This window comes from Daldinia loculata (genome assembly GCF_022478755.1).
Source record: "Daldinia loculata strain CBS 113971 unplaced genomic scaffold F4817scaffold_8, whole genome shotgun sequence".
NCBI lineage: Eukaryota > Fungi > Ascomycota > Sordariomycetes > Xylariales > Hypoxylaceae > Daldinia > Daldinia loculata.
This window is the reverse complement of record NW_026054862.1, coordinates 50,412-63,812: the sequence shown is the minus strand read 5'-3', so window position 1 is coordinate 63,812 and position 13,401 is coordinate 50,412. Positions and strand designations below refer to the sequence as shown.

The following is a 13,401-nucleotide window of genomic DNA, read 5'->3' as shown; positions in this document are numbered from 1 at the left end:
AGTGTATGTACGATTCACGATTCCACGGAAGTCCCGAGCAAACCACCCACGCATGGACGTGAAATTTAGGACTGTGGCAGCCGAGCCGACGGCAGACCGAACTTAACCCATCAAAGTGCAGATTTCTACGTATTTTACTAGGCAGCAAGTGCATATTCCATAATTCTACTTTGTTCTCGATAAGGGATGCCGTAAATAAAATGACATTGTGACGAGAAGTCATCTGGATCCTTTTACTAAAATTATACCTAGTTCTAATAACTTGCTTATTTATCTAATACATTAGGTAGTCGTGTCCATAATCCCATAGCACATGGGATTTATTGTATGTATCTCGGGGGTGTTGGTACTGTCAACGACAATAGTCATTCATACCTAGCACCTGAAGGTCGCTTCGGGGCTATCCGGCGATACCATTTCCATAGCTTCTTCGCCACAACCTAAATACGGGGATATCTATAACTATTAACGACCTTCTACTTCCGAGGTTGCGCTGTACGAGCTGAACAGCCTTACATCTTAAAGAGTTTAGGTGGGTAGTTTCTCTCCAGGGTTCACTACATAAACTTTTGTTCTCGAACTGTGTAGAATTGTATACCGTTCCTGTGCTCTTACCCTAGCCTACATGATATTTATTTATGTGTACCTTGAGCCATGTGTTGTTGGTAAGGGTACCGGATCCTATTGTTCGGTGAGTGTCACTGGTTGCTTAGCTGGATTAAACAGAGAGGCTGATTCATTTGTATACCTCGGCATCACGAAGGATGGTGAAATGGAATAACAAAATCAGAATAAGGCAGAATTTGGAGGTTTCACTCAACCAACAGAGCAGTGTAACCACACCATCCAGGCAGCAGCACCAAGTGGCTGTGAGCTGTCAACTAAGGTATCTTAACTCACGTATCACATTATGCAGGCCCTGTAGTTATTTGTATTTAACTTGTAAGGCTGACTTTTGTTGGGCGTTTCATGTTTTACATGATGACGAATGGTAATGGCGTAAGTTTCTCAGCTGTTAAACTATATAAGTCACGACCCATGTTGAGGTCCCCGACGAGGTGACCAGGTCTGTAACTCAGGCCTCCGTTACTGAGGCCTCACCAGTAGCTGATGGTAGTACGATGACAAGCCACCAGCGTAAGCGCCGTGGTCAGAATATACCGAATTAAGTATAAAAAGTAGTAAGGGGTAGGTAATAGTTGTTGATTAAAGAGAGGTTATTGCTAGCGCCAGGAGAATGATAATTATACCTAGCTGTTGACCAAGTTATTAGTCTTGCAAGGCTAATTATTAACTCAAGTGACCATTTGATAACTAAAGTTGAATTTGCAAATATTACATTGTAACTAAACTAAAATAAATAAAGCTTTCCTGAATTAATAGTTTAAAGAATTTTTGATATATCTGGCTTAGGTAGTTAATCGACTTGAATAAATTAGTATTAAGTTCGTAGTGTATTATACGTTTAACCAAATCCGAAACTACTTGAAATTATGTTTCCCGTATTGAAGGAGATTCAATATACGCCCTAATTATCTATATACTTATCACCGAGGTAGGATATATTTATCTAACAAGTAGCGCGACCATAGGAAAGGGGGACTTCCGGGATTCGATAGGACAGTTAGGGGTTGAAATTACCCGCTCGAATATGTGTAAGGCACATTAGCAAAGCACTCATTAGCCGACCCAAAAAAGGCCTTCGGCCCGGTAATAGGAGGCCAGAAACCGGACAAGAGGAGCAAGTGAATCGTTGGGTCGGGCTTATGTTTCCGATATCTATAACACCATGTCTCACGGTAAAATTATTTTCGGCGCTTCTGGGTCCTAGTCTAGTTTCATGTGGTTTTTCTTCTTCTTCTGGCCTTTTCTCCTAGCTTCTATTATTATTATTTACCTATCTGTTAACATTGCTTCCTCCCCCTTTTATTAGGCCTCGGCGATTTACGCGATCACTCATCCCACAAGGATTTAACAAGTACTCACATCTTGACATTTCTTTCGGTATGATAACTTATTCGCCGCGATGAATGACGGGTTCATTAATACACTTATTAAAAATATGGGCCCTTTTTCCATTTCTCGCGAAAATTATCTACTTTATTTTTGATCCAAAGACTGTAATGTTAGTTGAATTGAAGGGAAATGGGTAATTGCTACACTCCGAAGCGACTTCTATCGTATCATACTTGAAGTGAAAAATATCTTTTTTCTGAACTTTTAGTGACTAGTACAGTTGATGAGGTTTTGTAAAAAGATAGGGGAGTGTAAAACAATAAATACCTTTAACACCATCTTAAAAAATCTTAAGCTATGATATTTCTTCGATATAACAACAATAGTCTACCAATCTGTTACGTTCTGGATAGAGAAAAATTCAAACTAACCATAAACATGTAACTAAGCCAAGTTTACATCTAACTACATTAACTATATACTAGATAATCTACTCTTTTTATGCAAGTGAATTCCAATATCCCTTAACCTTCAACAACATCTCAACCTAAACATAAATATTCAAATCTCCAGCTCCAAGAACACGACTCGGCAACGAAAATCACTATTGTAGAAGTATAAAAACCCAAAGATAGATGACCTTGATAATTTTTGTATTAACATATTTTTTTCATTTAATGATAGCTTCGAGTCTTCAGTCTGTATCAAGCTACCACCCAAGACTAATTTACAAGTAGCCGTTTTATTCACAGCGCAACCAACCACCACGTTGCGACGCGCCCCAGCGGTGGGAAAAACAACAACAGCGATGTCGTTGCGCATCAACCCCACTCTAGCCCGGGATATATACACGAACCCATCCCCCCCCCTTCTTTGTCTAACTCTAATGGTTGATAGGGCGCCTCTAACATCTAGGATACTGTATAGGTAGATATAGTTCATTTCTTGACCCTGACCCGAACACCCTTGGTCCCCTTCCACGGCAGCGACAAGATCATCTCGCACGCAATATCGACATCCTTCCGCGTCGTCTCGTACAGCTCCAGCTCGTGCCGGCGGAAGATGGTCGCCAAGCCGATGTAGATCTCCGCGTAGGCGAGGTACATGCCGACGCACATGCGGGTGCCCTTGCCGAAGCCGACCATGTAGTGGGTGAGCGGCTTGGTCTTGCCGTCGAGGGGGGGCAGGTAGCCGGCTTTTTCGAGCAGCTCGGGGTCGACTTTCGGGTCGCCGAGCCAGCGCTCGGGCTTGAAGGTGTAGGGGTCGGGGAATAGGACCGTGTTGTGGTGCATCGTCCAGATGTCCATGCCGACTGGGACGCCGGGGGGGATCACGTAGTCGCGGTAGGTCCAGGCGGCGGTCTTGTTGATGCGTGGCATGCGCTCGCTGACGGCACAGGCTAGACGGAGACCTTAAGGGGAAGAATATGTTAGTAATTTGATTTGACTTGATGGTTGTGGTCGTTAATGAGTGGAACTTACTTTCGTTGACGATGGCGTTTAGGAATGTGAATGTTTCGAGCTCGAACCAATCGGGAATTTGGTTGGGGTCGGGAATCCTCTCTTTGAGCTCAGCTCGGAGGCGTCGCTCAACCTCAGGGTTAGCTAGGATGTGGTAGCAGGCAACACTCAAGCTCCATTTAGTCGTATCAATTCCGGCGGCAATGGTAGACACGGCCTCATCACGTAGTCTTTGGTAGGTCAACTCCTCAGGAGGTAATCGAGATGTGAGAATGTCGCGGTAAAGGGTAGGGAGAGGAGATTCCTTCGCTTCGGTGTTTCGGCCTCCAACCATATCGGCTACTTGGCTTCCAATTTCCTATTGTGGGAGTTAGTTGAGTTCTCTTGGTCTGGATCTTGTAATTGCGCTGGCCCCGTAATGTGGTGCATATGTCTTACCTCCTGAGCTTCGACGACCGACTTGATTGGCGGCACAACCGTCTTAACAAGCCATCCCGGCAATGCGGATACCAAGTATTGTATAGTGCTGAAATGCATGAAAGTGTGACTGGTGTATAGCAGATCCGACAGCCCTATCGCCAAGGAGCTCTTGAAGTCTGGGGCATCAGTAAACAGCTTGGGTCGAGCAAAAGCCACTTCCATGATGACGTCGCTTGATAGCGATCCCCATACGTAGGAGAGGTTAACGGCCTTTCCAGTGCCAGCATATTCAGTAGAGAAACGACGAGAGATACGGTCAACAACCATCTGGACTCGGTGGCCGTGGTCCCGTGATCTAGCACGGCTATAGAAGGCGGCCATGGCACCTCGGCGCTGACGATGCTTGGCGGCGTCGATGGTTCCGAAAGCAGCGAGCGGCGCGCCGATGCTACGGGCATACATCTCGACCTTGTCGAACTGCTTGTTTGTCGCGTAGACGACATCGAAGTATGCTGGGTCGTCTATATGGAGCTCGAACGGGTTTATCCGTACGATAGGACCTTGATTCCATAATGATTAGTATCATAATACCCTTGTGCGTGTAGGTTGACCCACCATATTGCTCGTGCATCTGCTTGATCTTGAAGATATACTGCCCGCCACCCTTCTTGAAGATGTTATAGTAGATTTCATACCACGACGTAAGTGCGGCAAGCTTCGGACCGGGGAATTTAGCCAAGGGACTTAGATATAATCGGTAGACGACGAGGGATAACATATAGCAAAGCCAAGCGCTGAAGGTTGCGGCTAGTAAGGAGGCGCCATATTGCTGGAACAGCGAGATGACATCTCGAGTATTCCAGATGGCGATAGCCATTTTCTCTTCTCTAGTAAGTGAGCAAAATGAATATAATATTATAATATTATATAGTATTGCTATAACACAATGCTATGGCTTGGAGTTTCATCTATACTATATGGGCGTTCTCGAACATATTTATATCTCAGTTCTGATTACATGACGACTCGAAACGGCGTTTATGAAACCGCCACATCTAAATTCCGAGATGTCGATACCACGAGTTCTCAAAGTGCTTACATCTCGCCAAAGTAAACTCGCGGTGAAGGCTTACCTCACCCATCGCGATGCAGTCAGCGTCGACATGGTTTATTCTGCCAAATCCTCCGAATCCTAAGCTGCGGGAGATCGCGCTGACGAGCCAATGATCGGCATGGCAAGACGTCCAAATGCAAGCCACCGAAGTTAAAATGTCTGATAAGTCATAATATCCATTGTTGGTCTTCTTTACCTTGTTCCTTAGAAGAGTAATCCCGGTTCCGAAAGACTATCCGAAGCTGACGCGCATGGGGTAACCCGTATGTACTTGGTCTCAAAAATTGCCGTTTTCTCCCACTCGTCCCACCTGCGCCGTCCCCCGGCATCTTTCCGAAAAACGCTTAGACGATACAGCTATTAATCTTCATCGCCCAATGTGAGCGAGGTGGGGCGGTGGTACTTGAAACCTCCTTGATCGTTAGGGATCTTTGTATGTTGTATGACGCTCTTGAAGGCCGAGAGCATCTCCGGGATTTGTGCCGGCAATAGGCACTCCGGAGCTGCTATTGGAAGCGCTAGTCTCTCTTGTGTGCATATACATGTGCTACGAAGAAGCACCTAGTCAGTTTAAGGGTGTCATATATTAGAGGTGCATTATACCTACATCTCTCCATTTGGGCCAGTTATGTTTCGTTACAGTATTCCAGGACGAATCGAGGCTGTAGATATCATCATCTACCGGGATCCATGTTATTTATCTCCCTTCAGTAATACGTCAGCCCGACCGGCCCCTTACACCGCCGGGGGCGAAGCTCTAACCCCACATCCCCGGGACTCAAGCATGCGATCGATCAACAGGGCCGTGTCGGGGTACGAGGTATTTGATTTCCATATGCGGGAGTCTCACAGAAGTAGACAAATCCCTTCTCTGAAATTTAATGTAGTGTGTCTTGGCTCAGAAGGTCTGAGCGGCTCGTGCGAAATTCGGTTAACCAGTCATATATGTCATCTTTTTGATCGTAAAAATCGATCGTAAGCACCTTTCCTATTAAGTTGATGAACGACAGTGAGGGCGGCGAAATGTCCTAGATAACAGGGAGCTTGCTTACTGCCAGTCAAGTGACACATTACTTTTGCAACAAGTTACAAAAATTAAGTAACTTAGATAGGTACTGAGATGTGCTTCATTGTATAAGTCACTATGTATAGGTATGAGACTCGAGCCCTTTCGAACATTAATCTCTCCGGAACTTGTTAGCACCCTTTGACATCTTAGACGAAAAAGAGCTAGCGTAAAGAGCGAGTCAAGAAAGAGCCTAAATTCAGTTATCTGAGTATATACACTATCGGAACTGACTCATGCTTTAGCAGTTGTCTAACAGAAAAGTACCGTGTTAAGTGATGGTTTGGGTTCTTACTATCTATGCTGACTTGACATACCCGGTGGCACAGTAGTAAGGATCTGAAAACTGATCAATAACTTGGGCTAACATGTCCAGGGATAAAACAGTATGCTGAAAGCTGGTTATTTTAAAGAGCTATCCTTAGGGAATGTTGAAGTCTGAAAGGAGTGTTTCCAAAAGGAGCAATAAACTCTACAAGGAGTATCGAACTCTGAAAGGAGTATAGTATCTGACAAGAGCATTAAAGTCTGACAAGACTGTCTTAACCGTCGATAGGATTATTAAAGTTTCGAAGGATTATTAAAGTTCGGAAGGATGAAGACGTTATGGAAGTTTTACTAGAATGCCCCTTTTGAAATCGGAGGGTTTCCTATTGGCTCGAAAAGTGATCTCTTTCCTTGAAGATCGAGCGCCCACACCGGGTTGCCTTTTAATTGGTTCAAGGTAATTACCGCATCTTACATAATACTAACTTGATGGAGTTTACGGAGCTTCGTAGGATGACTATCCCAGTTGCTATTTTAGTAACCTAGCTGAGGCTGAAGATACTACATACTATGTACGATTCACACATGCTTATCACATTCTATATGCAACGCAACCCAAGTATGACATAATTCGGTAACCGGAAATATTATCATGACGCAAACCAGCTTTGAATTCGAGTAGTTCAAGTGAATAATACAAATGTTCTCGATTTCTACTTGGTCACCAGGACATGGGCGTTGGTAATGGAAATATTTTTATTTGACTTCTCACATCAATTAAGAGGTATGAAGCTGCTTTACCCAACCACGAGATACGAAAGTCGCGGGGTGCTCACAGTATAAATACTCCGACTCCATCAGCCTATCCGGAGTTCTATGCGGCTGCCATCATCCTCGTCAGTAAAACGTAGCTAATCTGCCAAACCAACGCCCTAGTGATACATGTAGATGAATAGTAAAGTACCTATTGGCAGCTCCTTCATCTTCTCATCTGCTGCAGTCTGCTGATCTCGCTATTGAATCTAAGCTTGAAGCCGTTGCAGAGAGCGAGCATGTGCGGATATTGGGACCCCATCATCTCAAACGCATGGGGTACTACTTTCACATCCCACATGTTGATTCGCGAAGTCTTGCTTGCCTTGAAGCATAAATAGAAATATCCGGCACGTTTGGGATTGATGCAGAATAAATAGATCGAGCGGTTCGGATTAGCATCCGAGTACGATGTTAACCATTTTTCTATGTTGGAATTAGCATGATTCAATTCTAGGGACGTGTCGAGGAAACTCACCGGCATCTGCGACGCTGCCCTTCTTGAACTTCTCGTGGCCCATCATTTCATCGACTTTCTTTGCCATTGCCTTGACATGGTCCACGATCAGTTCGTCAAGATCCGTATACGTATATTTACCACCGATACGAAGCGTCTTCCCAACTGAGAACTCGGTCTCTTTCTGTAGTTCAAGAACATCAATGTGCTGATAGACTCCATCTGCGACCTTCCAGGTGACCGTGAGATGATCGTTACCCTTTGAAGATGGTCGGATAACTACATCGCCCGACGACTGAGAACCCAGAAACTCTTCTGCCTGTGTAGAGTTGAACGGCTTGAACAACGGATGCTTGATCACTCGCTGCGTGCGACCCGTTGTCTTATCCTTCTCTCGTAACGCATCCTTATCGTCATCTTCCTGTCTAAAATCCCAAGTACCACGATCGTGGTCGTTATGTTTCTTGTAGGGTCGCCGAAGTGCGTCTTCGCGCAAGGTGAGCTTCGCAAGGAATTCTTTACGGTTGAGATCCACAATCTTGGCTTGAACAGTCTGGTTGACGTGGATAACATCTCTAATCGATACGTTACTTCTGTGACTGACCTCGTGGGATTCGATTCGGCCTTCAATACCGCAATCGAGCTTGGCAATAGCGAAATCATCCTTGACCACCCGTAAATTAACCGGGATGATCATGCCTTCTGCCAGTGACTCCTTGGTTTCGCCCGTGAACATGACGAATACCTGGTCGGGAGTCAGCGGGCTAAAATTTCGGCGGAGTTCCTCGTATGGTGCCTGTAGTTCTGCTCTGATGGTTTCTAGAGTGGCCCGTTTCCGTTGGTTATAGTTCTTCTCTAGCTGTTCGGCATATTCTTCTAGGATGAGCTCGTTAACCTTCTCCTGCTCATCCTCTCGGAACAGCTTGCGGACTATCGCGCCGGCGCCGTTTTCATCAGTCTCAGCTTTCACATCCTCTTCATCCAACTCGAGGGCGTCTGCTGCCATTTTGCGACCGAGTTCGTAATCTTCAGGATGGACACGCGTGTTATCCAGCGGCTCTGATGAGGGATTTGTAGCATCATATTCGATATAAAGGAAGCTAGCGCAGTTATTCCAGACTCGAGGGCCAACCACTGGGAGCTTGTTGTTATCCGGGTCGCCAACAAGTTCATCCCTCGAGTTCACGACGCCACCGTTGGTGTTGATAGCTTTGATAACACTTGTGGCCTTGCGGGGACCTAGACCTGCGATGTACGGTAGTAGATTGGCTGTGTATGCATCACCAACGGCCTCGTTAATATCAACACCACAAAGATTTACCATGTCCACCATCGACGTCTCAAGATGTTTCAGTAGCTTCTCTGGAGGAAGCAGGTGTTGGCAAGGATTGAATAACAGAGAGGTAATATCCTTCCCGAGGGCTGCATACTCCTTCATAGGATTTTGAAGATATCTGGCTAGAGCGACACAGTACCGCGTATTAGATGTCAAAGTCGGGTGATCAGCCTGCGCCCGAGGGCTATCTTTGTAGAGCCTTGCGACTTCATCGTTAACAACTACGACCTCTAGTAGCTCGCTGCGGTAGTCGTCGGAATCCGGATCTGGAAATTCGGGACCCGTGAGATTTTTCTCGTTCACTATACTTTCCACATCGCGAACTAAACGATGGGTATCGGTCGAGAAACCACTAACGCCAATTACGTCTGGTTTTCTGCGTTCGACTAGTTCGACGAAGGCCTCACGCTGTGATTCATCGCGAGCAAGGTTTCCAAATTTGCCATGCTCAATGACCCGCCCATCTTCTTCAACCCAGACCCAGAAGACAGGATCTCGAGCTGGATCGCCCATGCCGTTTGACAAGGTGAGGACACGCGGAGTGGTACCCAATACCATGCCCTTTGGCTTGTAGGGAGCTTGGTCAAGTCGCTTAGAGTATTCCTCACGGCACAGCTTAAGGAGCTCTTCCTGGCATGCTGTTCGCAACGAGTCCTTGACCCCCTTGGCTATTACCCTCTCGAGCTTAGCGAATGCAATATCGAGGACCTTCTTACGTTCCTCATTCCAAGCATCTGCAAGTTCGCTGTAGTTATCCGAAACGAATTCCGCCTGCAGCTGGCGCCGGAACTCTTTCTCGTTCTGGAGTCGGAGTCTGACCTCAATCAGCCCTTCCTCTTCTGCTTTCATCATCTTCAAAAAGAGTTCTGGCCGACGCGCGAGGTCACTGATTGTCTGGTTGATGAGGTATTTTATCTCGTAATAAGGATGAGACTCATCAATCCTTCGAAGCCCCTTTTCCGTTCGAAAGCAGCTGATCTCGCCCATCATGTAGAAATTCTGTCTGAAATGTTTTCGCATCCTCGGGCTCATGAATAGCTCCTCGGCATACATGTGCCTTGCCTGATAGAGAACCTGGTCGCCGGTAGGGAAATCGCTATCAGTGAGGCGATCTGCGAGGTCGATTGGCAAGCTTTGCTCGTCGTCTACGATCATCTTCTTACCTTCACGGAGAGCGTTCTGTGCCAACCTGTCAGGAGAGATGCCGTAAGCCTTAACAAACTTGTAGGCATTACTTTTGCGGACGCGTTCGAAAACGGATGATTTTGCGCCAGGACGTTTGGTCCCCTTAACCACACCGTTCATGGCAGCAATGTCCTTTAATTGCGAGGCATATTGGAAATTAATATAATCCTGTAGGTCTTGAAGTTCCTCCATCGTGACAGCCTGACTTAGCATTTCCGGGATCATATCGTCGTTCACCTGCGTGACTTCTCGTAGATTATCACATGTCTTTTCAAGGACACCACGCTTCTCGTAGAGGGATCGGTACTTGATATCCAATTCAAGTATACGCCAGAGGTCGTCTTGCGTAAGAAGCTTCTCAGCGTTAACAATATACTCTGGTGCTTCGGGGTCATCACGATGGTCGGGATTTCGAGTTTTCCGAGCATGGATGAGGTAGTCTTTGCGATGTTGAAAGACGTAGGGCACCTCGAGATCCTCAAGAACGAAATATTCAAGCACTTTACCGACAGCCTTCTGAAAAGGACTATGCAAGTCACTAGACAGTTGCTTTTTCGGCCACATCAGATCAGCTATCCACTGAATTTCATCCTTGAACTGTTCACCCTGGATGTTGAGATGTTTGAAGGGTTTACGGTCGAGCTGAAATCGTTCGGGTTCGTCTGTAAAACGAATGGCGTTATCTTCATCAGTCAGAAGCTTCTCCGCCAATTGCGAGGGCTCAAACACATCCTTCAGTTCGAGAGTCTGCTCTTCTCTCTGACGCTCCTCTTCTTCCTCTTCCTCGTCCAAGGCCCATTGGTAGTCCTCTCCGTTTCCGAAGATAGCTTCCATGTCCTCGAGAGCGTCTTTATCCAGTCCAGCCCGGTCGACGATTCGTCCCGCTATGCCTTTGTCTCGCGGGCGAGCAACTTCCATATCCTCCATCTGGCGCATGCGTTCGTCCTCGTCTTCAGGGAAGTCTTCCTCAATGAAATCATCGAACTCGCCCGCGGTGGCGCGATGACTTGGTCGTGCGTACGGATGCTCATCGGCAACCTCATCGTCTTCATCGGAGAACATATCGTCGAGGCCGCGTCGCTCATTTCCACGGGTATCATCATCACGGTGGCCACGCTTGAGTCTCTTAAATTTACCCTGTTTATACATGTTAGAATAAGATAGCTGCACCTTTATGCTACTAGTTTGTCGTACCTGTGAAGGCTGCTTGCGTTCCCATTCGGGAATGTTCTCGCCGATTAGATCAAGATCCTCTTCGTCTAATTGAGCTTCCTCTTCACGCTCCTGTCGGCGCTTGCGCTTTCTTCGCTTGCGCCGCTCGTCCTCATCTTCGACCATGTCTTCGTCTTCGTCTTCATCCTCGTCGACAATGAAGCCCTCACGGATCTGTTAAAATGCAGTTAGCTATCTGCAACCCACAGCTACAGTTCTAATAGTAGACAGGATAAATATTGTAGATTACCTTTCGTGCTTCCTCTTCGTCATCATCATCTTCATCCTCTTCACTTGAATCATCCATTTCCTGGCCTCGATTCCGTGATCTTTCTCGAGTCTCGCCGGTTTCTTCGTCAAAGGATTCATCATCCTCTTCGTCATCGAGTTCGGCCTCGCCCGAAATCAAGTCTCTCATTGAATTACTCATATTGACGGGTCGGCGGCAGACGGTGGAAAGGAGGTAAGCGCGGTTCTATGTTTTGAAAGGGTAAGAAATAGTCTGTACTAGATGGAGTTGATGGATTGGAATTTGTAGGCAACTAAGGACCAAAAAGAATCGCGCTACTAACTCCAACCCGAAGTGTACAGATCTATGAGAAGGTAAGGAGGACGTAATTGTTAGGGCGACTAAGTTCAAGTTGAACTCTCCTAAGCCTTGGGAAGCTAGAAATTTAGATCGCGTCGACCGCCAGCCTCGCGATTGGACAAAGTGCCTGAGCATCGGATTGGTCAGAATTTCAGGTGGAGATGTAGCAAGCCACACGCATCACGTGAGTAAATGATGATGAGGCTCGTGCTTTTTATCGATAAGATCTAACATTTATAGACATAAATAAGTACCTAAGTACCCTACATAGTGATAGGTATGGATGTAGGTAGCTGAGATTTACCCTCGATGAGAGATGCTCTTCTAGATGAGGCATCTATAATAGGCCGCCCTTGAGGCTTATGACATTGAGATGCCTTATTTAAAGCATGCATCATAGCAAAAAGTATTTAACTATAAACCTATGCTACCCAGGTACCTATATAGCGCACGAGTGTGTAAAAGAGCGCTGCCTAAAACTACCAAGCCGACATCTTCACTTATTAAAATCTAAGCTCACGTCACTTACTTTCTATACGATGTCTCGGAGACACAAGAAAGCTGTGTATATAAAACATAAGTGCCGCAAAAATAAATAACTAGGCGCTTTTAGATCGAGATATTCTGCAGAGATGTGTTTTATGGCTCTGGCTGATAAAGCCAAGAGACTATGGTGTCGATTGAGGGCCGGCTGTCCAATCACGACCGCTGTTCGATATGATGCACCAAAATGGTCGAGACCGTGACACCTAACATGTAGGGGCCATAGCCGAATCTGGAGCTGTCAGGGGTAGAAGGACATGTGCCAGGCTACATAGGAGGATGCATCTGCCCCCAAAATCGTGTGTATGGAGTAGATGAGAAGGAGGGGGACTTTTTTAGGTGAATATATTTTGATCGTAGCATGATAGGTAGTGTAGTGGAGGTACGTAAAGATATACTCAAAGAAAAAGGGGGTGGCAAGAGTCTTTTGGGTATAAGGCTTAGGCTACATTAGGCAGTAGGTCAGGCTTTACGGCTGACTAGAGCTGTTCTAAACCACATATCATACTGCCTAGGTAGGTATTATATTACATCCGCAACTTGAGCTATCGATTTTAGGAACGCACTTCATAAGATGATTCCTATTTTGTTAAATAAATCCATCATCAATGTTACTTATGGCTACTTATAGCATTTCATGTATGTAGATTAGGCACCTTTATATATAATGTGGGTAGAATAGGATGCATGTGGTGGCTTGCTGCAGGTGGTCTGGTCGTACATGATGCCATCAGGTATTGTTGGGTACATACATCCTTTAGGTACTTGAGCGAGGTCGAGCCCCGCGGTCCCCGCTAACCCCTTATCCCAGGTACTTAATACTTAGTGCTTGTACTGTTCGCAGCCAAACGCGTAGGTAATATCTACCTAACATAAGGCTCTTTATTAGTGGAAATACACTAAACGCCTCTAACCATAATCAACTTCAATAAGAACCACTCTCCCTCTCTCAGTCTTCCACTTATATTACATCTGTAGACGCT

At 45.9% G+C, this 13,401-nt stretch overlaps 3 protein-coding genes across 3 annotated transcripts; 1 reads left to right on the top strand and 2 right to left on the bottom strand.

The window, feature by feature from the left end:
* Nucleotides 1–2,516: 2,516 nt before the first annotated feature.
* On the bottom strand, nt 2,517–4,784 carry F4817DRAFT_328202 (cytochrome P450). Its single transcript, XM_049302131.1, has 4 exons — nt 4,452–4,784; nt 3,855–4,396; nt 3,438–3,774; nt 2,517–3,367 (listed from the first exon to the last, which is right to left on the bottom strand). The coding sequence occupies exons 1-4, from the start codon at nt 4,711–4,713 to the stop codon at nt 2,895–2,897; spliced, it is 1,614 nt and encodes a 537-aa protein (XP_049161835.1). The 5' UTR covers nt 4,714–4,784; the 3' UTR covers nt 2,517–2,894.
* F4817DRAFT_328200 (uncharacterized protein) lies at nt 4,785–6,670 on the top strand. Its single transcript, XM_049302130.1, has 2 exons — nt 4,785–5,497; nt 5,558–6,670. The coding sequence occupies exons 1-2, from the start codon at nt 5,393–5,395 to the stop codon at nt 5,927–5,929; spliced, it is 477 nt and encodes a 158-aa protein (XP_049161834.1). The 5' UTR covers nt 4,785–5,392; the 3' UTR covers nt 5,930–6,670.
* A 159-nt stretch (nt 6,671–6,829) lies between these two features.
* On the bottom strand, nt 6,830–11,978 carry F4817DRAFT_328192 (transcription elongation factor Spt6). The gene is made up of 4 exons (XM_049302129.1): nt 11,537–11,978; nt 11,269–11,460; nt 7,575–11,211; nt 6,830–7,522 (listed from the first exon to the last, which is right to left on the bottom strand). Exons 1-4 carry the CDS (start codon nt 11,714–11,716, stop codon nt 7,263–7,265), a joined length of 4,269 nt encoding a protein of 1,422 aa, XP_049161833.1. The 5' UTR covers nt 11,717–11,978; the 3' UTR covers nt 6,830–7,262.
* Nucleotides 11,979–13,401: the final 1,423 nt, after the last annotated feature.

Bases quoted from the DNA above. Each gene is read 5' to 3' on its own strand.
- F4817DRAFT_328200 (XM_049302130.1), top strand. From the start codon at position 5,393: ATGACGCTCTTGAAGGCCGAGAGCATCTCCGGGATTTGTGCCGGCAAT. The intron at 5,498-5,557 runs CTACGAAGAAGC...CATTATACCTAC, and splicing joins CTTGTGTGCATATACATGTG to ATCTCTCCATTTGGGCCAGT.
- F4817DRAFT_328202 (XM_049302131.1), bottom strand. From the start codon at position 4,713: ATGGCTATCGCCATCTGGAATACTCGAGATGTCATCTCGCTGTTCCAG. The intron at 3,775-3,854 runs GTAAGACATATG...CTCCCACAATAG, and splicing joins CGGTCGTCGAAGCTCAGGAG to GAAATTGGAAGCCAAGTAGC. The intron at 3,368-3,437 runs GTAAGTTCCACT...CTTCCCCTTAAG, and splicing joins AAACGCCATCGTCAACGAAA to GTCTCCGTCTAGCCTGTGCC.
- F4817DRAFT_328192 (XM_049302129.1), bottom strand. From the start codon at position 11,716: ATGAGTAATTCAATGAGAGACTTGATTTCGGGCGAGGCCGAACTCGAT. The intron at 11,461-11,536 runs GTAATCTACAAT...GCATTTTAACAG, and splicing joins ACGAAGAGGAAGCACGAAAG to ATCCGTGAGGGCTTCATTGT. The intron at 7,523-7,574 runs GTGAGTTTCCTC...ATTCCAACATAG, and splicing joins GGGCAGCGTCGCAGATGCCG to AAAAATGGTTAACATCGTAC.